Here is a 26,422-nt window from a genome sequence, read left to right as displayed (position 1 = left end):
GCAACGCAGGATCCGAGCCGCGTCTGCAACCTACACCACAGCTCACGGCAACGCCGGATCGTTAACCCACTGAGCAAGGGCAGGGACCGAACCCGCAACCTCACGGGTCCTAGTCGGATTCGTTAACCACTGCGCCACGACGGGAATTCCTACGGTTTTTATTACATACTCATTTTCCGCTCTTATTATCACTATCATAATAGAAATAAAAAGCGTGCAGAAGAGGATCCGAGGTTACATCAGAGGCTGGTAGACAAGGTTTCAGGCTCCTCGGGTTTCCAGCAGGACCCCTTCCTCTAGCCTTCCTACCCTTGGCCCTTCTCAGACACTGTATGGGCCCGTGCCGTGGAGACTTCTGGGAAATAGAGTTCGAAAGGAAAAGCGCTGCGGTTCTCCTGTGCGCAGGCGCTTTTGCGCCCGTCGGCCTGTCGGCGGCGGCAACAAATATCCCTACGCTAGGTGTACCGCTTGCCTGCAGTGCTGTCTGCCTCTTCGAGTCCCCGCCCCGGCGAGCCCAGGTACAGCCAGTAAGAGTGGGTCCGGGGTGTGCGGCTCCTGCGGCGGGGCCAGGACAGAGGGCCAGCCGGGGCGGGAGTCCCAGCTGCGGGCGTCCAAGCCAAGGCGGCCTCGGCAGGTGAACGCGGCCCGAGGAGGGGGCGTTGCCCGGGGAGGTTCCCCCGTCTGTCCCCTGGGCCTCAGTCTCCGCCCAGGCTTCTGGAGAAAGGTCCCCCCAAAAGGTTGAAGGATGCTGTGTCTTGTTTCAGTGTTCACGAACCCCGGGGCGTTTTTTGGCTTTTAGCATTTGCTGGTTTTACTCCCCAGAGTTAAAATTTATTTTTTTATGTTTACCCATTTTTGCTAACCATGCTTTCTTGTTCTTCCAGAGTGAATCCTAAGTGATTTAACTATTTTCTTTTTTTGTAATTTTTGAGTGATTTTGTCCGCTAAGTTATTTCCCTTTTCTTTAAATTTTAAGTTCATTTCTATCCAACGAAGGTGTTTCTTCTGAGCCTTGTATATTTTGGGGACGGGGGAAGGGAAGGTAGGTGGTTAATATTTCCTTTTGCTTTTTTTTTTTTTTTTTTTTTTGTCTTTTTGCCATTTCTTGGGCCGCTCCCACGTATATGGAGGTTCCCAGGCTAGGAGTCTAATCGGAGCTGTAGCCACCGACCTACGCCAGAGCCACAGCAACTCGGGATCCGAGCCGCGTCTGCGACCTACACCACAGCTCACGGCAATGCCGGATCATTAACCCACTGAACAAGGCCACGGATAGAACCCGCAACCTCATGGTTCTTAGTCGGATTCCTTAACCACTGAGCCATGACAGGAACTCCTCCTTTTACATTTAAGGAGCTTTGGTAACTCTTCATAAAGGAAACACAACTTCCAAGAGGAATAGTTGGTTGGCTACGCCTGAAAAGTACACCAGTTCTTCACATGGCATTTGAAGAATTTTTATAATCACAACTGTATTTTTTTCCTCTCTCTCTCTTTTTTTTTGGCCGCTCCAAGGCACATGAGCCACAGCTGCGATCTAAGCCCCAGCTGGTGCAACCGCAGATCCTTAACCCACTGTACTGGGCCAGAGTTGGACCTGCGTCCCAAGCTCTCCCGAGATGATCCTATTGCACCACAGTGGAAACTTCCATAATTGTAATTATTATAGCTCAAAATATCTAAATGCAGGTGCTTGGCATATTTATGTCATTTCTCATTAATTTAGCATCTCCGTGAGCCCAATGTGACTGCTCTTTACACTGTCAATGCTTGTCAGACAGTGCTAGTTGGATTCATCTTTATTCATAAACCAGTGGCTGAAAGGTAGCAGGCCCAGTGACTGGAAGTCGCTTACTGTCCACTCCTGGTTTTGGTGGTCACGCCCAGGGCTCCTCCAGCTCTGATCTGCACAGTTCTCAATGTGTGATTTCTAACCTGGTCTGAGCCTAATGAGTGTGGGAGTGCAAACAGGATGGCAAAACCTCACGGTTTCTTTTTCTCTTTCAGGTACCTTCTCCAAAAGGGGCAGCAGAGGGAGAAATGGCCACAAGGTTGCTGCCAGCCCAGGCTCTGGTGAGTGACGGCTTGTTTTTTTTCTTTCTTTTTTCTTTTTAGGGCTGCACACGAGGCATTGGGAAGTTCCCAGGCTAGGGTTGAAATGGAGCTATAGCTATTGGCCTATACCACAGCCATAGCAACCTCGGGTTCCCGACACACTGAGTGAGGCCAGGGATTGAACCCATGTCCTCATGGATGCTAGTCAGATTTGTTTCCACCATGCCACAATGGGAACTCCAAAGGCTTCTTTCTTTCTTTCTTTCTTTTTTTTTTTTGTCTTTTTAGGGCTGCACCCTCACCCACCCCAGGCTAGGGGTTGAATCGGAGCTATAGCTGCCAGCCTACACCACAGCCACAGCAATGCCGGATCCTTAATCCACTGACTGGGGCCAGGGATTGAATCCAAGTCCTCTTGGATACTAGTCAGGTTCGTTACCACTGAACTATCATGGGAACTCCTCAATCCAGCATTTTTAGGATTACAAAAATGGAAATAACCTAAATGCCCACCAGTAGATTAGTTAAGTAAACTGATTCATCTATACAGTGAGATACTGGGCAGCAAATAAAAAATATTGAGTGGGATAAATTTATTTTATAATGTCTGTTTAAATCTAGAGCCATATTAGCATGTAAAAGGTCTGAAAGGTCACACAGCAGGAAGTTAATAACCTTGTTTCTGGTGGTAGAAAATGAGGTTAATATTCCTTTTCCTTTTGCCTATTGATCTTGCCTAATTTGCTTTTTTTTTTTTTTTTTTTTTTGTCTTTTTTGTCTTTTTGTCTTTTTTTGTTGTTGTTGTTGTTGTTGCTATTTCTTGGGCCGCTCCCGCGGCATATGGAGGTTCCCAGGTTAGGGGTTGAATCGGAGCTGTAGCCACCGGCCTACGCCAGAGCCACAGCAACGCAGGATCCGAGCCGCGTCTGCAACCTACACCACAGCTCACGGCAACGCCGGATCGTTAACCCACTGAGCAAGGGCAGGGACCGAACCCGCAACCTCATGGTTCCTAGTCGGATTCGTTAACCACTGCGCCACGACGGGAACTCCCCTAATTTGCTTTTTAAAAAAGGATTCTTAGTCATAAAAGAAAGGGCCACTGTTTTTTTTTTTTTTTTTTTTTAATACATTTTTTTTTGGTCTTTTTGCCTTTTCTAGGGCTGCTCCTGTGGCATATGGAGATTCCCAGGCTAGGGGTCTAATCAGAGCTGTAGCGCCGGCCTACGCCAGAGCCACAGCAACGCCAGATCCGAGATGCGTCTGCAACCTATACCACAGCTCATGGCAACGCCAGATCCTTAACCCACTGAGCAAGGCCAGGGACCGAACCCGCAACCTCATGGTTCCTAGTCAGATTCATTAACCATTGAGCCACGATGGGAACTCCAAGGGCCACTAGTTTAAAAGCAATGATTTGTAGTGCACTGAAGCAGATGTTATTGAAGGCAAGTTTGCCTGCTTGCCGCACAGTGAGGCCAAACAGAAACATTTGGAGTGGAGAAAGGTTTATTGTTGGTCCAAGCAAGGAGGGGGCATTGCAGGGGGAGGCTTGTGCTTAAAAGACTCAAACTCCCTAATGGCTTTTTGGGAAAAGTTTCTATGGGCAAAATTTGGGATAAGGATGCAGGGCGTGTGACTTGTTTCTGATTGGTTGGTGGTGAGATAACAGCAGCATTCTAGGACTCTTTTGTGCTTAGTCTGAAGTAACTGTCCTCCACCTGGGTGGGCGCCTTAGTTCCTGCAGAACTCAAAGATACATCGTTATGTGTCCCTTGAACAGGAACCAGGACCCTGCTTTTTTGCTGTGCTCTTGCTCTTCTTTTGTTTCTGCATTTCTTCACTTCCCTGATGCGCAGCTCTTTGAATCTGCCCTGGGGTATTCAGGAAGGTCTAGGAGGCTGAAGCCTTTTCCCTACAAATAGGAAGCTGGGAAAGGATTTTGTATCACGGAAGACCCCACCTGGTCCTGCTTGGTTTCAGAGAGATAGAAGAACAGAGGCTTCTGGGGTGGCAAGGGGGAGTCCTACCCACATGCAGCTTTCTCACCTGGCCCTTCAAAGGTTTTGCAGCCCACCACCCTAGGCCTGCTCCTGGGAAAGCCATGCCTGGGGCATTCTCAGAACCTCCCTTACTGTGACTACACTTAGTGCCTTCTTGCTGGGAACACAGATGGCCCAAGGTGATGACAGGATCCTGGCTCACCTCTTCCTCCCTGAGGGAGTGTGCTGCAGGCCCCTAAAACCTGATTCTCACGTCTCACCTTTAAAATGAGTTTAGGTGATTTGTATATTTCCATGTCCAGAGTGTGTTTCCATCATTCTGATTTTGTTTGTGGTTTCAAGTACTTACCTTGTTGGGCTGCTGTGTTTCAGCTTTTTGAGTGGACAGCGCTTCCCTGAAAGTAGGGAGGTGACAGATTTATGCTCAGTAACTGAAGGTGGTCAGGAAGTACTTGGCTTGAAATGCCCAGAACTCAGCATGGTGACAGAATTGCTGCTCAGTCATCCCTCTGAAGGCATGGTCCTGGCTGAGCAGCAGTGGGTTTCTGTTCCAGGAGTCAGTGACATTCAGGGATGTGGCCGTGTTCTTCAGCCAGGACGAGTGGCTGTGCCTGGACTCAGCGCAGAGAACCTTGTACCGGGAGGTGATGCTGGAGAACTACAGCACCCTGTTCTCGCTGGGTAAGGACCTTTCCTTGTAATGCAGGATCTGCTGGGGGAGCGTTTTGGTGACCTCTCCAAGGAGAGCATTTGGAGGGCATGGCTGGCTTCAGCCCACAGCTGGACTCAGAAAGTAGCAGTTGCTATTGCCCCCAGCTGTCGGCGCAAATCTCAGCTTGGTAGAGTTGGTGACAGGCATCCTTTCTCTGATTTTCCTGTCTTCTGCCCCCTGAACTCTGTTCCTCTGGGTCTCATAGGAGGTTCCAGCTTAGAGGAGTGCACAGCCAGATCCCTAACTTTTCCTGAGACCATCTCCTGGCTATCCTCTGGGAGCCCAGTTTTAAGCCCCTCTCAGAACAAACTTCTTTGCTCTCAACTGTCCCCCTGCCCCAGAGACCCTGGGGCTGGATCTGAGTGCCAGAATGGCCACTCATGTCTGCACCATGGATTCATTCTCTTTCTTGCTCATGAACAGGGATTCTGTTTTCCAAACCAAAGGTTATCTTCCAATTAGAGCAAGGGGAAGACCCCTGGATGGTGGAAAATGAAGTTTCTCAAAGCACGTGTCTAGGTGAGTGACAGTAATTGGGAAGGGGGCATAGCATTTTCTAACTGCCCGGGCTCTGCTGGATCAGTGAGGAGGCTGCACTAAGGAGACATTGACCAGGGCCCTGCATGATGTGCCAGGCTAGGTGAGACAAGCTGGGAAGGGCATATCCTCACGCTACCTTTTTGAGTACTTGATACAGCAGGTTCAGAGGGGTGAGTTGAATTCTCCCTCTCTGAGTTGCACTTTTGTCAGATGTCCTTTTATAATGTGAATGCAGACTATGTAATGAAACATGTATAAAGGTTTGTGATTCATATCTTCACCCTTTTTTTCTTGCTTTTACTGGATTATTTTCTTGTTACTTTCCTTTTGTGGTTTGAACAAGCCTTTTATCACTACAGTGCATTGTCCCATCTAGGGTTTTTGCCTTGGCTATCTGCAATGTTTTACATGTGGTTCAGCTAAAAATAAAATGATGTTGGAGTTCCCATTATGGCTCAGAAACAAACCCAACTAGTATCCATGAGGATGTGGGTTCGGTCCCTGGCCGCATTCAGTGGGTTAAGGATTTGGCGTTGCCATGAGCAGTGGTGTAGGTCGCAGACATGGCTTGGATCTGGCATTGCTGTGGCTGTGGTGCAAGCTGGCAGCTGCAGCTCTGATTTGACCCCTAGCCTGGGAACTTCTATATGCCTCATCTATGGCCCTAAGAAAATAAATAAATAAAATAAAATAAATGATGTATGTGTATTTATGTACTGGAGTGAGAAAGGAGGATTAGCAAAATGGTAACAGTTATTCAATTTGGGCAGAAGGCTTGCAAATCTTCAACATGACATTCTAATTCTTTTGTGTGAAAAACTTAAGAAGTAATATGTTCCAAACCCTGGCTGCGAGGACATATCTCTCAATCTCTAAAATCCCTGTGGGCTGCCGAAGTAAGCTAAGCTTTTGCTTTCCCTTCTGCTTTGAATTTTGTCTTTGTTCCTGACATGAGAGGATGGCTCACTCTTTTGAGTTTTGCTACTTGTCCAGAATTTGTTTCCCTTGATGGGAGGAGATAGCCTTTCTGTGTCAGGTCAGTTCTTGTGCTTCCATTCATGAACTTTGTCTTACAATTTTTTCCTTTGGTTTGACTAGAATATTTCTTGACTTATGTTTTCAGGAAGGTTTATGCATGCTGTATTTGTGCCTATCTAGTATCAATTTTTTTTTTTTAACTTATGGGGATTAGTTTTTATTTCCTAAGAATTGTTCAAACTTTGTTCCACAGTTTTGGGAGTATCGTTGATAAAAATTCCTCTATTAGTTCTTTTCTCCCCTCTATTTCCTGTGTAGAAAGCCCTTTTCTCGCTTTTTTGTCTTCTGTCTAGAATATTATAAGTTATCCTTGGAGGAGTTCCTGTCATGGCTCAGTGGGTTAAGGATCCGGTGTTGCCGTGAGCTGTGGTGTAGGTCGCAGACGCGGCTTGGATCCCGCATTGCTGTGGCTGTGGTGTAGGCCAGTGGCTACAGCTCCGATTAGACCCCTAGCCTGGGAACCTCCACATGCCGCAGGAGCGGCCCAAGGAAATGGCAAAAAGACAAAAAAAAAAAAAAAAAGAGATATCCTCTTCATCTTTGGAATTCAGATGACTCATTAGGTTATATCAAGAAGTGTTTTTTTTTGTTTTGTTTTTTAAATATTATTTGGCATTCAGGGGCCCTTTGCTTTTAAGACCCAAGTCCTTTGTCATTTCAGGGGTCTTTTAAACACTTTTTATTTTTATCACATACTAACATCTATTCTGCCACATTCCACTGACAAGTGGGGGAGGCTGACTGCAAGAATAAAGCAAAAGTTCAGTCAGAACCTTAGAAAGTAAATATATCTGTTGTAAGAACCAGAATGATAGTCACTGATGATAGTTTCAAATTTGGCTGTGAGCTTTCTGGTTGTTAAAGAAATAATTAGTTTCAAATTTATTGTGTTTTTCTTTTGCAAGCATTTAAAAAATTAATTTGTTTAAGGTATGCATAGTATTATAAAACAAGAGAAAAAGGAGATTGGCTTGAAATTTGATCAACCATGCTGAGCTGTTTTTAATATTTTACTATTTATCCTTTCAAACTATGAATATTTGTGTTTTACATGAGAGACATACACACAGAAACATATTGATTATACATATTGGTCTCAAGCCTGTTTTTTTTTTTTTTTTTTTTTTTTTTTTTTTCTTTTTACAGCTGCACCTGTGGCATATGGAAGTTCCTAGGCTATGGGTCAAGTTGGAGCTGCAGCTGCTAGCCACGGCAATACTGGATCTGAGCTGCATCTGTGACCTGTGCTGCAGCTTGCTGCAAGGCCAGATTCCTAACCCTTAGAGTGAGCAGGGATTGAATCCGCATCCCCATGGCAGTATGTCAGGTTCTTAACCTGCTAGAGCTTATTTTTGATTGTGAATGTTGTTCAGATATTCAGCCCTTATTGAATAGAGGTCTTCCTCATTGAAAGAACTCTTGTTAAGGCATATTTTAGTAAACAATTTCCTTTTGGAAATTTTTGTTTCCTGTTTTTCCCTATTAATATTGCCGTGGAAAACGAAGACAAATATAAGGGGGAAAAGATCCAAGTAATTATAGCACAAAGGAATGAGTTATATTTAAAAAGCAAGGAATGTGCATTAAAATTTAGTTGAGTTTTTGGAAAGCTACTCAACTTCATTATAAATCAGTGAAATTCAAACTAAAGCAATGTGGTACCATTTTTTCCCTATTAAATTACCAAAGGTTAAGAAATACAAATCCAGTGTTTTGCTACTGCTCTGAGCAATAAGCAGTATTTTTAGTGAGATTTTGATTGGAATAGTCTTTCTGGAGGACAGCCTGGCTTTATTAAAATCAACCCCAGATTTAGAAATTTATCTTAAGAAATTTCATAACTGTGCAGAGTTGCAAAGATGGTGAAAAGAATGCTTGCTATGAAAAAAGAATGCTTGCTATGAAGTGTAACTAGGAATAAAGAGAACTAAATGAATCAGAAGGGGACATATTAAATATGATATATTCATGTATTGGAATAATTTGTAGCCATTAAAATGATGATGTCAGTCTACATTTATTGACATGAAAGGAAGTTCACAAATTTTTCTTTTGTCTTTTTAGGGCCACACCCATGGCATATGGAGGTTCCCAGGCTAGGGGTCAAATCAGAGCTGTAACTGCCAGCCCACACCACAGCCACAGCCACAGCCATGCGGGATCCGAGCCGTGTCTTCGACCTACACCATAGCTCATGGAAACTCCGGATCCTTAATCCACTGAGCAAGGCCAGGGATTGAATCTGCGTCCTCATGGATACTAGTAGGGTCTGTTAACCACTGAGCCATGATGGGATGCGAACTCGCACAATTTTTTAAAGTGAAGTTGGGACAGGGGAAAGCTTAGTTTCAACCCATTTAGACTTTTTAAAGTAAAAGTTTCTTTTACATACAGAATAATTCTGATGAGCTAAATTCCACATATAGCAACGATTATATTTACATGATGTGTTTATGGGTGAAATGATTTTCATTTTTATAGTTTTCTGTATTTTCCTCATTTTTCATATGATTATATATTTCCTTTTAGTTAAGAAAATTAAAGCTTTCATAAAATAAATCATTTCTTTTGAATCAGTGATTCCATTTCTTGCACAGTATTGTAAATGAAAAAAGGTGGACAGAAAGTCATTCTTTTTTTTTAGTTCTCAAAATAACGCTTTTTTTTCATTTTTTTATTACTCAAATGAATTTATCACATCTGTAGTTGTATAATGATCATAACAATATGATTTCACAGGATTTCCATCCCACAGCCCAAGCACATCCTCCCAACCCCCAAACTGTCTCCTCCGGAGACCATAAGTTTTTATTGTCTGTGAGTCAGCATCTGTTCTGCAAAGAAGTTCCGCCTGTCCTTTTTCCAGATTCCACATGTCAGTGAAAGCATTTAATGTTGGTGCCTCATTGTATGGCTGACTTCACTTGACATGATCGTTTCTAGGTCCATCCATGTTGCTAAAAATGCTGGTATTTCGTTCTTTTTGATGGCTGAGTAATATTCCACTGTGTATATGTACCACATCTTCTGGATCCAGTCCTCTGTCAATGGACATTTAGGTTGTTTCCATGTTTTGGCTATTGTAAATAGTGCTGCAATGAACATTGGAGTACATGTGTCTTTGCGAGTCATGGTTTTCTCTGGATAGATGCCCAGGAGTGGGATTGCTGGGTCAAATGGTAGTTCTATGTTTAGTTTTCTGAGGAATCTCCATACTGTTTTCCACCATGGTTGCACCAATTTACAATCCCACCAACAGTGTACTAGGGTTCCTTTTTCTCCACACCCTCTCCAGCACTTATTGTTTGTAGACTTTTGGATGATGGCCATTCTGGCTGGTGTAAGGTGGTACCTCATCGTGGTTTTGATTTGCATTTCTCTAATAATGAGTGATGCTGAACATCTTTTCATGTGTTTTTTGGCCATCTGTATGTCTTTTTTTGAGAACTGTCTGTTTAGATCTTCTACCCATTTTTTGATGGGGTTGTTTGTGTTTTTGATATGGAGCTGCAGAAGGTGTTTGTAAATTTTGGAGATTAATCCCTTGTCAGTTGATTCACTTGCAAAGATTTTCTCCCATTCTGTGGGTTGTCTTTTTGTGTTGTTTAGGGTTTCCTTTGCTGTGCAAAAAGTCATTCTTAAGAATGTATTCTTCTCCCAATATTTCCTATATCACCATATATCACCAATCTCCATTGGGCTCCTGGAGCCAAAAGCTAGGCATCATTCTTGAATTCTCTCACTTTTTCTTTACTCCTCTTCATAGGTGAACATACCTGTCATCTCTGCCTCTTGTGCTCACTTCTACTAACATACCAGTGCAAACTGCCATCACCTTCATCTAGGAAGACTGTAGCAGCCTCCTAATTGGCTGCTCTCCATCTGTTTTTGTTCTTTTTTCCTTTGCCCCCAATTACAGTACATTTGTCCCTTCTAACTCCCAGTGATCCTTAGAAGAAATTCTAAACACCTTTCTATATCTTAAAAGCTCCCACATGACATGGCCCTGCCCATTCATTTCTTCACCTTTCAGCACTCTCCCTTGGTTCCCTCTTGCTTAGACTTCTTTATGTTCCACAAACATACAAAGCTTATTCCTGCCTTAAGGCCCTTATGCTGGCTCTTCTTTCTGACTACAATCATCCTCATACCCAAATTTTTGCATGGCTAGCTTTTGTGTTTTATTTAGATCTCATCTTCTATTTCCTCTTCACCCAGTTTAAAAAATCAAGTTGTTCAATTATGTTACACATCACCTCGTTTTTGTTGGTTTTCTTACAGTTCTCATTATTCCCAAACTTCTTTGTTTATTTGGTTACTTTGTTATTCTCAGCTTCTGGAATATAAGCCTTGTGAAAACTGGACTCTTATCTGGTATATATTCCTGTAACCCAGAGTCTTGAACTTTGTTTGCATGGTACCTTGTGGACACTCAGTAAAGATTGTCTGAGACAGTCAGTGAATGTTCATCACAGGATTATTCATAGCACTCAAATGAGACTCCAAACTTCACTAGCTTAGGCCCTGTGTCTCAGAGCCTTTTGGGGACAGTTCTTCTACTTTTTTGTTTATAGCCCCTCTGTAGTTTTCTTTTTGGATTTACCTTGAGTGCATTGGTGGCTGACCTGAGAGATGAAGCTGAATAACAGTACAACCTGCTGTACTCAGAATTACCCTTTACCTGTGACCTCTGCTTTGTTACTAGATCAGATCTGGCTCTGAAGAAGAGCTGCCTCTCACTTCCTCCTCCCACTTACATATAGGTTTCCTCAGATCCTTTCCACCCAGGTGCATCTTCTATCTTCCTTCTTTCTCTTGCTCTTCTTTCTTCCATCCTTTTTAAAGGACTCCAAGGATGTATTTGTTAGCCATACTTACATATTTTGATATCACTTTTATTTACTCCTAGTGCAAGACAGACTTACATGTCTCATTTATTTTAGGATGGGAGAGCTTGTTTGAAACCACAGTGTCTGAAGAAGAAAATAAGGAAGTAATGAATAAACTCATAGGTGATGGACCTTTTGACTTCAAATTGGGAAAAATCTACATAAATGAAGACAAACCAGAGAATCAGCAAGGCAAGAAGAACAGACTTTTCAGGGAAGTCTTAGTTACCATCAAGAAAACTTGTTTGGAGGAGAAAAGCTTTACAGATATTGAACTTGGGAAAAGTATTGATCTAAAATCATCATTTATTAGAAAATCCAGAATTGTTTCCAGAGGAAGGAAGCCCCGTTCACAGCAGTATTCAATTCTTTTTAAACAACTGGGAATCAACATGGTGCGTAAATGTTACAGGTGTAATATCTGTGGGAAAATCTTCCTCCACAGTTCTTCCCTGAGTAAACATCAGAGAATCCATACAGGAGAGAAGCTCTATAAATGTAAGGAATGTAGGAAAGCTTTCAGCCAAAGCTCATCTCTAACTCAGCACCTGAGAGTTCATACTGGGGAAAAGCCTTATATTTGTAGTGAATGTGGAAAAGCCTTCAGTTTCACTACATCTCTCATTGGACATCAGAGAATGCATACTGGAGAGAGACCCTATAAATGTAATGAATGTGGGAAAACATTTAAAGGTAGTTCATCCCTTAATAATCACCAGCGAATTCATACTGGAGAAAAGCCCTATAAGTGTAATGAATGTGGGAGAGCCTTTAGCCAGTGCTCATCTCTTATTCAGCATCATAGAATTCATACTGGAGAGAAACCATATGAATGTAGTCAGTGTGGGAAAGCCTTTACTTCAATATCACGGCTAAGTAGACACCATAGAATTCATACTGGAGAGAAACCCTTTAACTGTAATGAGTGTGGAAAAGTATTCAGTTACCACTCAGCCCTTATTATACATCAGAGAATTCATACTGGTGAGAAACCCTATGCCTGTAAAGAATGTGGAAAAGCTTTCAGCCAAAGCTCAGCTCTTATACAACATCAAAGAATTCACACTGGAGAAAAACCGTACAAATGTAATGAATGTGGGAAAGCTTTCTCCTGGATTTCACGGCTTAATATACACAACAGAATCCATACTGGAGAGAAACCATATAATTGTAAGGAATGTGGAAAAGCCTTCAGTTCCCACTCAGCAGTTAATACTCATCGAAAAATTCATACTGGAGAGAAACCTTATAAATGTAGTAACTGTGAAAAAGCCTTCAACCAAAGCTCAGCTCTAATTCAGCACCAGAGAATTCATACTGGAGAGAAACCATATAACTGTAAGGTATGTGGGAAAGCCTTTAGACAAAGTTCGTCCCTTATGACACATATGAGAATTCATACAGGAGAAAAGCCTTATAAATGTAAAGAATGTGGGAAAGCTTTTAGTCAGAGCTCATCCCTTACAAATCATCAGAGGACTCATACTGGAGAAAGACTATAAGTAAAATGCGTGTGGAAAAATCTTCCAGCTGAAGTTCATTCCATAAGAACTATCAAAGAATTAATCCTGGGGAGGAAATCATGAAGAGTAGTTAACTGTGGATTAAACTTCGGAATTTAGAACTCATCAAACATCAGAGACTTCTTGATGCAGGAGAACCTAAGGAATAGTAGGAAGGCTTCTATAAAATGTTTTTTATATGTCCTTAAGTTATTACTATAGGAAATTTGTCAAATCAAAAGGTTAGTATTTTACTTTCTTTCTGGTGATGTATGATAACAGCCACCAGCTTTCACAGGCATCACTGGGAAGCATGCTGATTTATGGAAAAGTGCAGCCATAAAATCTAGATTTCAGATTAATCTAGGAGTCTATTTTTTTGAAACTGCATTTGAGTGTTAATGTAGCCAGTTGCACTAAGAAGAATGTTTTGGAAAGGAAATGTGAGCAGGTGACCTGGAGCTACCTCACTGTCACTAAAATTTGTTTTGTAATAGCTTAAAAGCAACTTCTGTGTTTGGTGGTGGTTAAAACTTTTGAGTTATTTTTCCCTGGCTTCCTAAGCCATGTACTTGAAAAGAAAATCACTCTGTAAACTGTTTCTCCCTGGCTTCCTAAGCCATTTACTTGAAAAGAAGATCACTCTGTAAACTCACATAAGCTCTGTGAGTTTTCTCCCTGACTACTTGTTCGGAACTCTGAATCACATCAAATCACCTCTAAAGTCACATTATTCCAAATCACAAAATGCATGGTATTTCACTTGTTTTTCTCCTAAAGTGATTACCTTTGCTGTATTAAGTTGTAAATGTTATTCATACAACTACTGCTTTAGCAAGTTAACGTACTGATAATTGTTGTTAAAACTGTCTTTCAGTGTAGCCATAGGGAGCATGACTCTTGGCTCCCAGGCTGTGCCTGCTTCCTTGAGTTCTCTAGTTACCAGCTACTGGGAAGGACCAGGAACAACATGGAGCTTGGGTTGTTATCCCAGGAGTTAAAGTGAACAAGGTCATTTTCACCTGTACATTCTACCCTACCTCCCTCAGATGATGCTTACTCTTTCCCCCACTCTGAGGGCCACTAGACAAAAATCCAGGCTCTAAGTTCAAATGCTTTTTCCTCCAAAAAAAATGACTTATATCTTTTAAAAGTTATTTATCCCACTAAAGCATTTCTAAAATGTGAAAAATTGAGCAAGTTAAAACAGTTATCTGACAACTCATATTAAAATTATTGAGCTTCACAGAGGCTAACATCTAGTTTTGCCAATTTTATCAGGAATAGGCAAGCACTTAAGGATAAGAATGCTTATTTTATTTTATTTTATTCTATTTTTAGGGCCACACCTGTGGCATATGGAAGTTTCCAGGCTGGGGGTTGAATCAGAGCTACAGTTGCTGGCCTACACCACAGCCACAGCAACGCGGGATCCAAGCCGCGTCAGTGACCTACACCACAGCTCACGGCAACTCCGGATCCTTAACCCACTGAGCAAGGCCAGGGATGGAACCTGCAACCTCATGGTTCCTAGTTGGGTTCATTAGCTGCTGAGCCATGAAGGGAACTCCTGTCATTTCATTTTACTTTATTTTATTTTATTTTATTTTTTTTATTTTTTGTCCTATTTTAGGGCCGCACCCGTGGCATATGGAGGTTCCCAAGCTAGGGGTCTAATCGGAGCTATAGCCGCTGGCCTACAGCCACAGCCACAGCAACGCGGGATCCAAGCCGCGTCAGTGACCTACACCACAGCTCACGGCAACTCCGGATCCTTAACCCACTGAGCAAGGCCAGGGATGGAACCTGCAACCTCATGGTTCCTAGTCGGATTTGTTAATCACTGAGCCATGACAAGAACTCCCTGTCATTTCATTTTAAAAAGTGTTAGGTTTTTTCTATTTACTAAGGCACTAAAAAGAAAAAACAAAACTTCTGCAAAGGTAGTTATTAAGGGGTGAAGATTAAGCAAAGCAAAAATCAGTGAATTCAGCTTTTGCCTTCCTGAGACTAACTCATCTCACTGTTTCAGACTCATGAGGAATAAACTCTTTGGGGTCCTTTAATGCTCTGCTTGCAGTACCTCTTTTCCCACAATCATTCTTTTAAATTCTTTGATGACCTAAAGTGAGAAAATTCCGAGGAAACACATAACTTCCCTATTGTAGTTCGGGGTGCTATACCAAAATACCAGAGTCTGGTACCTTATAAACAAGAGAAGTTTATTTCTCACAGTTCCTATTTTTGGGAAGTCCAAGATCAAGGCAGTGGCATGGTTGTATTATGGTTAGAACCCTCTTGCTGGTTTATTTCTGGTGCCTTCTCACAGGCCTCACATGGTGACTCAGACCTCTCCTAAGGGGACAGATATAATCACAAGGGAGGAGGCCTCATGATAGTCACTTCCCAAGGCCCCATCTCCTAATACCATCACCTTTGGGGCTGGATTTCAACATAAGAATTTTGAGGGGACAGAGACATTCAGACCGTAGCATTCTCCAAGTATTAATAATCCTAAAATCATCAAAAACTTAAAATGATAGAAGGTATTAGGTCTAGTTAGTACCTTTTTACGGCCATAGTTCCCCAGAAGTTCCCTGGCAAGGGGTTGAATTGCAGCTGCAGCTGCAGCTCTTTGCCACAGCCACAGCAGCAACACCAGATCCAAGCCACATCTGTAACCTGTGTTGCAGCTTGTGGCAACGCCAGATCCTTAACCCACTGAGCAAGGCCAGGAGTGAACCCATATCGTCACAGACACTGTCAGGTTCTTAACCTGCTGAGCCCCAACAGCAACTCCTGGGCCTAGTTATCTTTAAGGTGAGGTCTGTCAAACTTGCATGTAACAAATTGTTTAAGTCGTTTGCAAGATCTTTCAGAGGAGATCATCTATTAAGCACAGTGACTGAAATATAAGCCAGTACCAAAATCAGACAAGGAAAGTTTAAGAAAGGAAAATTGCAGGCCAATATGAACAGAAATGTAAAAATCTTAAAGCATTTGTAAATACGTAATTCAAAAGTATCTAAACAGTTAATACATCATGATAAATAAGAGATTTTTCATGGGAATGCCTGGGTTATTTTAACATTAGGAAATGTACCGATGCTATGTACCACGTTAACATGAACAGAAGTCAGTCCATGTGCTCATCTCAATAGATGTAGAGAAATAACCAAAATAGAAGCAAAGAGATCCTGCTCTGTGGCACTGGGAATTATATCTAGTCACTTATGATGGAGCATGATAATGTGAGAAAAAAGAATTATACATGTATGTGTAACTGGGTCACCATGCTGTACAGCAGAAAATTGACACAACACTGTAAACCAGCCATAATGAAAAAAATAAAAATCATTATTAGGAACCTTGAGGTTGCAGGTTCGATCCCTGGCCTTGCTCAGTGGGTTAAGGATCCGGCATTTCTGTGAGCTGTGGTGTAGGTTGCAGATGTGGCTCAGATCCCGCATTACTGTGGCTCTGGAGTAGGCCGGCGGCTACAGCTCCAATTGGATCCCTAGCCTGAGAACCTCCATATGCCAAGGGGGCAGCCCTAGAAAAAGCAAAAAGACCAAAAAAAAAAAAAAAAATTGACAGAACACTGTAAACCAGCTATAATGAAAAAAATAATAAAAATCATTATTAAAAAAATACTCAGCACCTGCTCATGATAAAAACTCTTAGCCAAGCAACAATAGAAGGGAACTTTCTAATCAGATTTACAAAGTATTTACCAAAAGCTTGCTTAAAAAAAAGTGGTAAAAAGTTAAAAATATTCATAGCATAACGACTATGGGGAAAGAATGAACTACTCAAAAGTACTTCTAAGAAGCAGAAAGAGTTCATCCACAGAGAAAAACTGGATGCCTACCCTACCCTCACTATATCTAGAATTATATGAAAGGCAAAACTGACTTTTGGAAGATTATGTAAGGAATAACTTTATCTTCTCAAGATAGAGAAGGATTTTTTTTAAACAATACAAATAGGCTATATAAAATGTTTGTTATTTGCTCACGTTAAAATAAGGAACTTCTGCTTATTAAAATACACTAAAAAGGAAGTGTGAAGACACTGTTTTTTTGTTTTTATTACTCAAATGAATTTATTACATCTGCAGTTGTATAATGATCATAACAATCTGATTTCACAGGATTTCCATCCCACAGCCCAAGCACATCCTCCCACCCCCCGAATTGTCTCCTCTGGAGACCATAAGTTTTTCAATGTCTGTGAGTCAGCATCTGTTCTGCAAAGAAGTTCCGCCTGTCCTTTTTCCAGATTCCACATGTCAGTGAAAGCATTTAATGTTGGTGCCTCATTGTATGGCTGACTTCACTTGGCATGATCGTTTCTAGGTCCATCCATGTTGCTAAAAATGCTGGTATTTCGTTCTTTTTGATGGCTGAGTAATATTCCACTGTGTATATGTACCACATCTTCTGGATCCAGTCCTCTGTCAATGGACATTTAGGTTGTTTCCATGTTTTGGCTATTGTAAATAGTGCTGCAATGAACATTGGAGTACATGTGTCTTTGCGAGTCATGGTTTTCTCTGGATAGATGCCCAGGAGTGGGATTGCTGGGTCAAATGGTAGTTCTATGTTTAGTTTTCTGAGGAATCTCCATACTGTTTTCCACCATGGTTGCACCAATTTACAATCCCACCAACAGTGTACTAGGGTTCCTTTTTCTCCACACCCTCTCCAGCACTTATTGTTTGTAGACTTTTGGATGATGGCCATTCTGGCTGGTGTAAGGTGGTACCTCATCGTGGTTTTGATTTGCATTTCTCTAATAATGAGTGATGCTGAACATCTTTTCATGTGTTTTTTGGCCATCTGTATGTCTTTTTTTGAGAACTGTCTGTTTAGATCTTCTACCCATTTTTTGATGGGGTTGTTTGTGTTTTTGATATGGAGCTGCAGAAGGTGTTTGTAAATTTTGGAGATTAATCCCTTGTCAGTTGATTCACTTGCAAAGATTTTCTCCCATTCTGTGGGTTGTCTTTTCATTTTGTTTAGGGTTTCCTTTGCTGTGCAGAAACTTTGATTAGGTTTCTAATCAAAAAGAAAGTTTGGTTAGGTCCCATTTGTTTATTTTTGTTCTTACTGTCAAGACTCTTAAGAGGTGGATCTGAGAAGATGTTGCTGTCGTTTATGTCAGAGTGTTTGGCCTATGTTTTCCTCTAAGAGTTTTATAGTGTCTGGTCTTATATCTAGGTCTTTAATCCATTTTGAGTTTATTTTTGTGTATGATGTTAGGGAGTGTTCTGATTTCATCCTTTTCCATGTGGCTGTCCAGTTTTCCCAGCACCACTTATTGAACAAGCTGTCTTTTCTCCATTGTATATTCTTGCCTCCTTTGTCATAGATTAGTTGGCTGTAGGTGCGTGGGTTTAATTCTGGGCTTTCTATCCTGTTCCACTGATCTATATTTCTGTCTTTGTGCCAGTACCATACAGTTTTGATGATTGTTGCTTTGTAGTGTAGTCTGAAGTCTGGGAGCCTGATTCCTCCAGCTCCATTTTTCTTTTTCAGGATGTCTTTGGCTATTCTGGGTCTTTCGTGCTTCCAAACAAACTTTAAAATATTTTTTTGAAGTTCTGTGAAAAATGTCCTTGGTAATTTGATAGGGATTGCATTGAATCTGTATATTGCCTTATGTAGTATAGTCATTTTGATAATATTAACTCTTCCAATCCATGAGCATGGTATATCTTTCCATCTATTTGTGTCATCTTTGATGTCTTTCATCAGTAAGACACTGTGTTTAGTATGGATGCCTGCTCCATCTTTCCTCAGTGCATACTGGCCATTATCCCCTTGATAGGGGGTGTGATTGCTGTGGTGACCAAAACCTGCACTGGGTGTAGAGTGGGGCTTCCTCTTTGTGGTTGTCAGCCCTGTTGGAGGCAGGGTCTGCTTCCCAGTTGTTGGAGTAAAAGCCCCAGATCCTTTCGAACTGTGGTGTGAGGTAGGTGGGACTGAAGCACTCCCACTGGGAGAGGAGTCACTCATTGTTTCCCTGTGGAAGCTGTCCTTCTGGGAGTGCACTCGGTGGTGTCACCTGTCCCCCACTGTGTAGGCTCACAAAGCACACTGTTTTGGGTACTGCCCTTGGCCCCGCCTCAACCATGGGAAATGAGGCAACTGGCCCAGGTGTCACTGTGCTCATTAGCACAGATCTGTTGACACAGAACTTCTGAGGTTAGACACCAGGACTGCTGTAGTGACTTTAGGTGTTCAAATTTTGAATAATTAGGACTATTCCCAATTTTCCTTTCTGTTTCCTCATTGCAAAGAGAAGGAAGGGAAGAAGGGAAGGAGGAATGAAGGAAAAAAATACTCCCCCTTCAGTTACACCACAAGGAACCCAAGAGGTCTACTGGGTCAGGATAGTGGGTTTCTTACCATGTCATGGATGTCGTATGCAGTGTGGACAATTTTTTAAATAAAGGACATGGTTATTTCTTTTAAGAGAATAAACTATATTAGAGAAAGCAGAAGAATTGTCACTTTATAAATTGGATTCTGTAAGCCAGGAAGATAAATCTGAAGACTCCTCCCAGAAAATGGAGGAAAGGAAAAAGAATTAAAATGTGAGATTCTAGAGTTACCTAGTGGCCTAGGGAGTTACAGATCTGGTGGTGTCACAGCTGTGGTTTGGGTTGCTGCTGTGGCATGGGTTTGATCCTTGGCCCGTGAAGTTCTACATGCTGTGGGTGTGGCAAAAAAATTTTTTTTAATTAATATGAAATTTCACATTGTAATGAAAGCTAGACAGTGTAATATGTTGCCAGTGAAGAAAGCAAAAAAAAAAAAAAAAAAAAAAAGCAAAAACAGAACAGAACCTTACCTTTGTGTCTCAGATTAAAAATAGTGGGAAAAAATTGCTAGATACAGAAAAAAAATTGGAAATACTTAAAGATACAGGAAACAAGGGGGGCAAGAGACTTAGACAATTTTTCCTTGTAGAGAGATTAAACAAAAAAGGGTTACCTACATGAGAAGAAAAATCCGATTGGCCTCAGATTTCTCCAGAAAACTAATTACAAGAGGCCATGGAATAACAGGGCACAGATAAAATTAGACTGTGGCAATGGGAAAAAGAATCAGAAATGGCAAGACCGAAAGAGACAAGGAAGTATAGACATGGTCAATAAAGAAATAAATATAAATGTAATTATAAATGTACATTATAAAACTCAAGGAAATTAGCAAAATTCATAGTTGAGAGACAAAGTGGAATATGGAAGTACTAAGATTAGATACTAGTAGTCATGGCCTATTAACTCATATTTTAATTTTTTTTTTTTTGTCTTTTGTCTTTTTGTTGTTGTTGTTGTTGTTGTTGTTGCTATTTCTTGGGCCGCTCCTGCGGCATATGGAGGTTCCCAGGCTAGGGGTCGAATCGGAGCTATAGCCACTGGCCTACGCCAGAGCCACAGCAACGCGGGATCCGAGCCGCGTCTGCAACCTACACCACAGCTCACGGCAACGCCGGATCGTTAACCCACTGAGCAAGGGCAGGGACCGAACCCGCAACCTCATGGTTCCTAGTCGGATTCGTTAACCACTGCACCACGACGGGAACTCCTCATATTTTAATATTTTAAAATGGGGCAGAAAGCAAAATAAAATTGCACTTGGTTTAATGTATAAAGTGTAAAAAATAAACAGAAACCTAAATTAAATAGAAATGGGAGACTGGAAGCGGGACCTCTCAGCCCTACAACATTAAGAGCCCAACAGAGGAAAAGGAAAGGCCCCTTTTCTGGCATGAGCTCAGCCAATGAAAAAGCCATGGACTCTTTTGTTGATAGCCCTCTCAAATTCATTCCCTCTCTGCAAAACAATTCTCTCCATTTTTGCTGGGGACTTGCACGACCATGTTTGCAGACCCCAATTGCAGTTCTTTGTTGATCCTGAATAAACTCATTTTTGCTGGAGAAATAACTGGCAGATACTTGTTTTAGGTCAACTAAAGGAAGTCAAGACATAAGTTAATTTTTAATTTTTATAATCAGAAAAGTAGGCCATAAAGACTATTTTAAAAAGTGTAATATAATTACCGGGACTATTTAAATAGACTAGATATACTTAATAGTTGAAAACAATTATACTCCAATATTCTTAACATCCTTATCTTTTTCATATTTTGAATATTGAGCTTTTCCAACCCCTTCTCATACCTCAATCCAAACTGCTATTTTCTCTCACAGATTTACAATAGCCTTTTAACTAGTCCTAGTCTCTCGACTTCTTCCTTTGACCTTTTTTCCATGTCTTTCCTGTTCTAGTTAGTACTTATCACTATCTAACCACATACCATTTGTCTGTTATTTATTTGGAGTATGGTTAATCTATGATATGTCAAGTTTCAGGTGTACAACAAAATGACTCAGTTCTTTTCCAGATTCTTTCCCTTATAGTTTATTACAAGATATTGAATTGTATATACCCTGTGTTATACAGTAGGACCTTGTCATTTATCTATTTTATATATATAGTAGTTTGTATCTGCTGATCTCAAACCTCTAATTTATCCCTCCCCTACCGCTTTCTTTTGGTAGCATAAGTTTGTTTTGTATGTCTGAGTCTGTTTCTGTTTTGTAAACAAGTTCATTTTTTAGATTCCACATGTAAATGATATCAAATGATATTTGTCTTTCTCCAATTTATTTCCCTTAGTGTGATAAGCTCTGAATCCGTCCATTTGCTGCAAATCACATTATTTCATTCTTTTCCGTGGCTGAGTTGTTCTTATTATCTTTCTTCTTTCTCCCCCCATGGGAATTTAAGCTGCATGAATGCAGAAATTTTGCCAGTTTTGTTTACTGGTCTATTTCTAGCATCTAGAAAAATGCCAGGTGCAAAGGCAGGTGAAATGAATGGATAGTGAATGAACTTTTTATTAAGATGAATCTGTAAGTGTGAAAATGAACTTTTTCAGTAAAAATGAATAAACTTTTGATTAAGATAGGTGAATCTACAAGTGTTCATGTTGAGTATTAAGTCGCAGAAGAATATATAGCAGGTTATATTTATATAAAGATCAAAAACCTTGCAAAAGTAAACAATTGTTTTAGGATGTACTCATCAGGCTAAGCAAAGGAATGCTTAACACGATTTAGAAAAATGGGGAGCATCACGAAAAAGCCTTCCAAAATTCTGGTCCATTTCTCTTTTTGTAAACTGTGTTGCGTATGTGGGTGTTCCTTTTGTTATTAAGTGGTGCCTATCCATACATTATCTTCTGGGTACACATTAAAATAAAATAATCAAAGCTAGTTGGTGGGAGCTACAGCGCACTGACCTTCCTAAACGTGCCAAAATTCAGGTTTGCTTTTTCAAATAATTTTGCCTGCCTAACAAAACCAATCAGCAAGCTGATTCTGGTAGTTAGCACTTGGAGTACACCAACCGCTTTAGCCTGGACGCGTGCGCTCCCTCGCAGCGCTGCCTCACAAAGGCAGCCAGGCACCGGGAGCGCTCGCGATAGTTTCGCCTCTCGGAAGTGGTTGCGCCGCGATGCCTCTTGGGAGTGTATAGTGGTCGCTGGGTGCAAGGCATGTCGGGAGTTGTGGTCCTCCTGGGTTCGCGGTGTTGAGGGGGGTCTGCTCGCGGCCTTTCAGGGGTCGTGGCGCGGGTGATCCTGACTCTGCTAGAGCGTCCTTCCTGGGACCGAGAAGCTTCTAGTTGCCTCTTCCTGGAGTGATCGGAGCCAGCGCCGTCTGGGCGGGGCGGTGTGCGGGGACCGGAGGGGCTGCTTGCGGGCACCGGGGAGACCTCGCGGGCCAGTGTGTCGGGAGGCGGTCCGCGCGGCCTGGGCGGTGGTGCTCGGCGGGGTGTCGCTGGTACCCGGGAGAGATTCGCGGGGAATGAGCGCCCCGGCCAGGTGAGCTGGAGCTGGGGCTGGGGGTGAGGGTGGTGGGCGGGACTGCTGTGGGTGGGGGTCTTTTGTAGCTATCTTAACCGAGACTTCTAAGGGAAACGGACAATAAAAACAATAGCTAACGCCTGTGAAGGATTTACGTGTGCCAGCCAGTAGTGTGGCGCCTTGGATGAGGATGAATTAACTCACTTCATCTTCATATAGCAGGTAGCTTGGCTGAACACTGTCCCCTTTGTACAGCTGAAGAAAATGAGGCACAGAGCGGACGGGTAATTTGCCACATGTAATTGGGCCTTTGAATTGGGACTGTGGTTCCTTTTTTGCCTCTACTAACCAATTTTGTTTCTTAGGGCATGTTACTAGACTCTGGTTCTCACTTTCCCTCACATCTGTAAAATGGGGGCAGCAGTACTTTATAATAGAGTCGTTGTGAGGCTTGAACAAAACAAGTAAAGCAGGCAGAATTCCTGGTGGGGAGAAGATGTGCATCATAGACTGCCTCTGACACCTGTACAGCAGCTTCCCTCCTCGGGTGAGATTGCACAGCGTATTCAGCTTGTTGAGCTTTCAGGCCAAGTGCTGTACCAGTAGAGCTCACCGCAAACTTAGGCAACCAGGGCAGCAGCTGTGGCAGAGGCTCTTCTTCTCTGATCCATGTCGGGCTGCACCTCTTACCTTGCTCTCCCAGCTGGGACTCGTATATGAGGAGCGAAGGATTATTTGGAGCTGTGAATGCTGCAAGAGGTGGCACCTGTGGAATTTGGGTTTAGGAGTGGCAACCAACCCGATGTGCATCCTGTATGTGAGAGCGGGTATTTGAACCATGTTCCTTGGGCAGGTAGTGTAAGGCTAGATGCAAATAGAGAAAGAAAGAAAGAGAGAAATTTTGCAGGTTATAGTTTACTCACAGTTCCCTAGGGAGAACACAGCACTCCAGGCAGGGCCACTCAGAGGAGCACCTGGGTTGGTAATTTCGGCAGTGAAAGAGAGGGCAGGTGTGGGCAAGGACCTTTATTGTGGTTTCTTTAGGAAGGAAAGGGTGAGGCAGGGCAAACAGGCTTAGTTTTGGCTAGGCATGTTTGAAAGTGGCAACCCAGAAAACTCATGTTTGAACGTATAGCTTAAAGCTCTTTGAAGGACTCCAGATCTCCGTGGTGAGTCACAATTTGCTTGGATGCAGCTGAATAGACTCTAGGTATATGTTAAAGGATCAATTTATGGAAATTAGATGTATGGTTAGTACAAGGAGGAGGTGGGGCTTGGCAAATTGTCTTAGAGCTTCATTGGCTTAGTTAGCACTCCGGCCCCCTTTTTTTTTACTTGGTTTGGATCATTTATGTGAGTTGCCTTTTTGGGACCTGAGGGACATTATGGGTGGTTGTAACTGCCTTTCTCCAAGCCATTCCCTGACACCAGAGTTCTTCATGACACTTTTTTCCCCTCTGCAGACCTACCTTGTCAAGTTCTCTGCTCTCCCTTGACAAGAAAAGAAAGAAGGAAAGAATGGCTGTGGATTTGCTGCCTGCTCAGGTGATAGTAAGTGGATTGTCTTTCTCATGAATTGCCTCCTGAGTTCAGAGGTGGTGGACTTGTTTCCCTTCTTTGTCCAGGTTCTTTGCTTTCTAGTGAAAACTGTGGAGAATCCAGAGTAGATTTTTCCCATGATCCTGGAGTTATCAAGCCTTCCAGATAGAATAAGTGCTTGGTGAGAAGTATGGGGTGTTAGGCAGTCTTTCTCTTCATAGATGATCTAGTGTCACAAAGCCATGGAAGGGTCAAAAGATACTCTCAAGAAACACTGAGTACTGACAATGTTCTGGATACGGTGTAGAGCCCTGGAGATACCAACAGGAAAGATGTTATTTCTGTCTTCAAGGATTTCATGGTACCTATCTGAGAAATGACTGAATGTCCAAGAAGATTCAGGGAAAAGATCTGAGAAGTGGAGTTATTCTGAGCTGAGACTGAAGGTCAGGACTGATACTGGTCAGCATCCCACGGGGAGTTCAGCTTGCCGTGGCTTTAAGGCTGGCACTGAGGAGGACAGAGGGCTCCCTCCTTCTCGGGAGTTCCTCTGCCTAGTGCAGCTGTGATGTTAAACTGTCCGAATGTCCTTCTCATCTATCTGACTGATGCCTCTATCACATACCTGTTCTTGATCAAAAGGGAAGCTGGAAAAGCAAATATCTGGTGACTTTAGTTTCTAGAATGTGAAGTGGACTCTCTTTCCTGCTAAGACTGAAAATGAAGGGGGTTCCCCAAGCCCAGGGATGTGGTTTAAATGTTATGCAGTCAGAAAATATCTGCTGTATGCTAACTCCATATTTACTTAATTTCTAGTTCTGGGTCATAGCCTCTTTGAGAAGGGTGGCTTAGCTCTGCTAGGACTGGAACAGATGACCTGGATGTTCGGAACCAGGCCCAGGCATGACCTTAGAGATTCTACCTCAGTCTAACCCTTATTAGGCTTGGGAACCACCCACTCTGGAATCCAGAAATCACAGGAAAGGCCTTACTAAGAGGCCTTAGAGCTGTCAAAATGTCTGAATTGAAAGAATAAAAAAGATGGTAGGAAGAATAATCTTTCAGTGGAAACCGTCCAAAAGGGCTTAATTAGGAGCCAAATTGTGTCCCTTCCCCCAGTTCATATGTTGAAGTCCCAAACCCCAGTACCCTCAGAATTGGGAAATAAGGCGATTCCCTGGCGGTGCGGCAGTTTAAGGATCCAGTGTTGTTGCTGCTGTGGTGAAGGTTCGATTCACCTGGCCTGGGAACTTCTGCATGCCGTGGATGTGGCCAAAAATAAAATAAGATTTCCAGATATAGAATTGGGAGATAAGGTCTTTAAAGAGGTAGTTAAGTTGAAATATGGTCTGTAGATTGGCCCCTAATCCAGTATGTCTGGTGTCCTTATGAGAAGAGGAGATTAGGATACAGACACGCACATGCACGGAGGGAAGACCATGTGAGGGGACAGTGAGAATGCGGCTGCCTAAAGCCAAGGAGAGAGGCCTCAGGAGAAACCAGACCAGCCAACACCTTGATCTTAGACTTCTAGCTTCTGGAACTGTAAGAATATAGATGTCTGTTGCTGAAGTCTGTGGCATTTTGCTACGGCAGCCCGAGCAGACTCATACAGGCTTCCTGCTGCTGTAAGCAGAATACTCAGGGCAACCTCATAGTCTAGCTTTACTTCCAGTCCCATCCCCTTGGGCCTTAGAACACTTCCACCAAAATCTTTACACATTTCACTAGCTTTTTAAAAAAAGTGCCCAAATTAAACACACATGCTTCAGAAAAATCAGGGGGAAAAACCGAAAAGAAAAAATTAGAATTAATCCTATTACAGACAGGTTTTATTCATGTTCTAAGAACATATTACAGAATTCATATCCAATTACACATTTTTTTTTTTTTTTAAGCTTTTTAGGGCCAAACCTGCAGCATATGGAAGTTCCCAGGCTAGGGGTTGAATCAGAGCCGTAGCTACCAGCCTATACCATGGCCACAGCAATGCGGTATCTGAGCCACATCTGCAGCCTGCACCACAGCTCATGGCAACCCTGTATCCTTAACCCACTGAGCGAGGCCAGGGATCAAACCCGCATCCTCATGGGTACTAGTCAGGTTTGTTACTGCTGAGCCACGACGGGAACTCCCATCCATGTGTTCTTTTGATCATTTCTTTAAACAGATAAACAGGCACATGCTAAAGAATACAAAGAAGACAAAAGAGAACATGGTGATACGTTAAGTATTCTGTCCTACCTCAGATTAGCCGCTCCA

At 42.4% G+C, this 26,422-nt stretch overlaps 1 protein-coding gene across 1 annotated transcript in view; it reads left to right on the top strand.

Moving 5' to 3' along the window:
- Window positions 395-26,422, top strand: part of LOC102159167 — a 41,975-nt gene continuing 15,947 nt past the window's right edge. The window contains 9 exon segments of the mRNA XM_021085149.1: window positions 395-518; window positions 2,008-2,073; window positions 4,613-4,739; window positions 5,194-5,289; window positions 11,292-12,732; window positions 12,734-12,772; window positions 22,199-22,292; window positions 22,410-22,639; window positions 24,085-24,172. Of these exon segments, the coding sequence (XP_020940808.1) occupies window positions 2,041-2,073; window positions 4,613-4,739; window positions 5,194-5,289; window positions 11,292-12,732; window positions 12,734-12,772; window positions 22,199-22,292; window positions 22,410-22,639; window positions 24,085-24,172 (2,148 nt within the window). The 5' untranslated portion in view covers window positions 395-518; window positions 2,008-2,040.

Source organism: Sus scrofa, chromosome 2, assembly GCF_000003025.6.
Source record: "Sus scrofa isolate TJ Tabasco breed Duroc chromosome 2, Sscrofa11.1, whole genome shotgun sequence".
Lineage (NCBI taxonomy): Eukaryota > Metazoa > Chordata > Mammalia > Artiodactyla > Suidae > Sus > Sus scrofa.
Note: the sequence above shows the minus strand (reverse complement) of the source record. Positions and strands in the feature narration are given on the sequence as shown.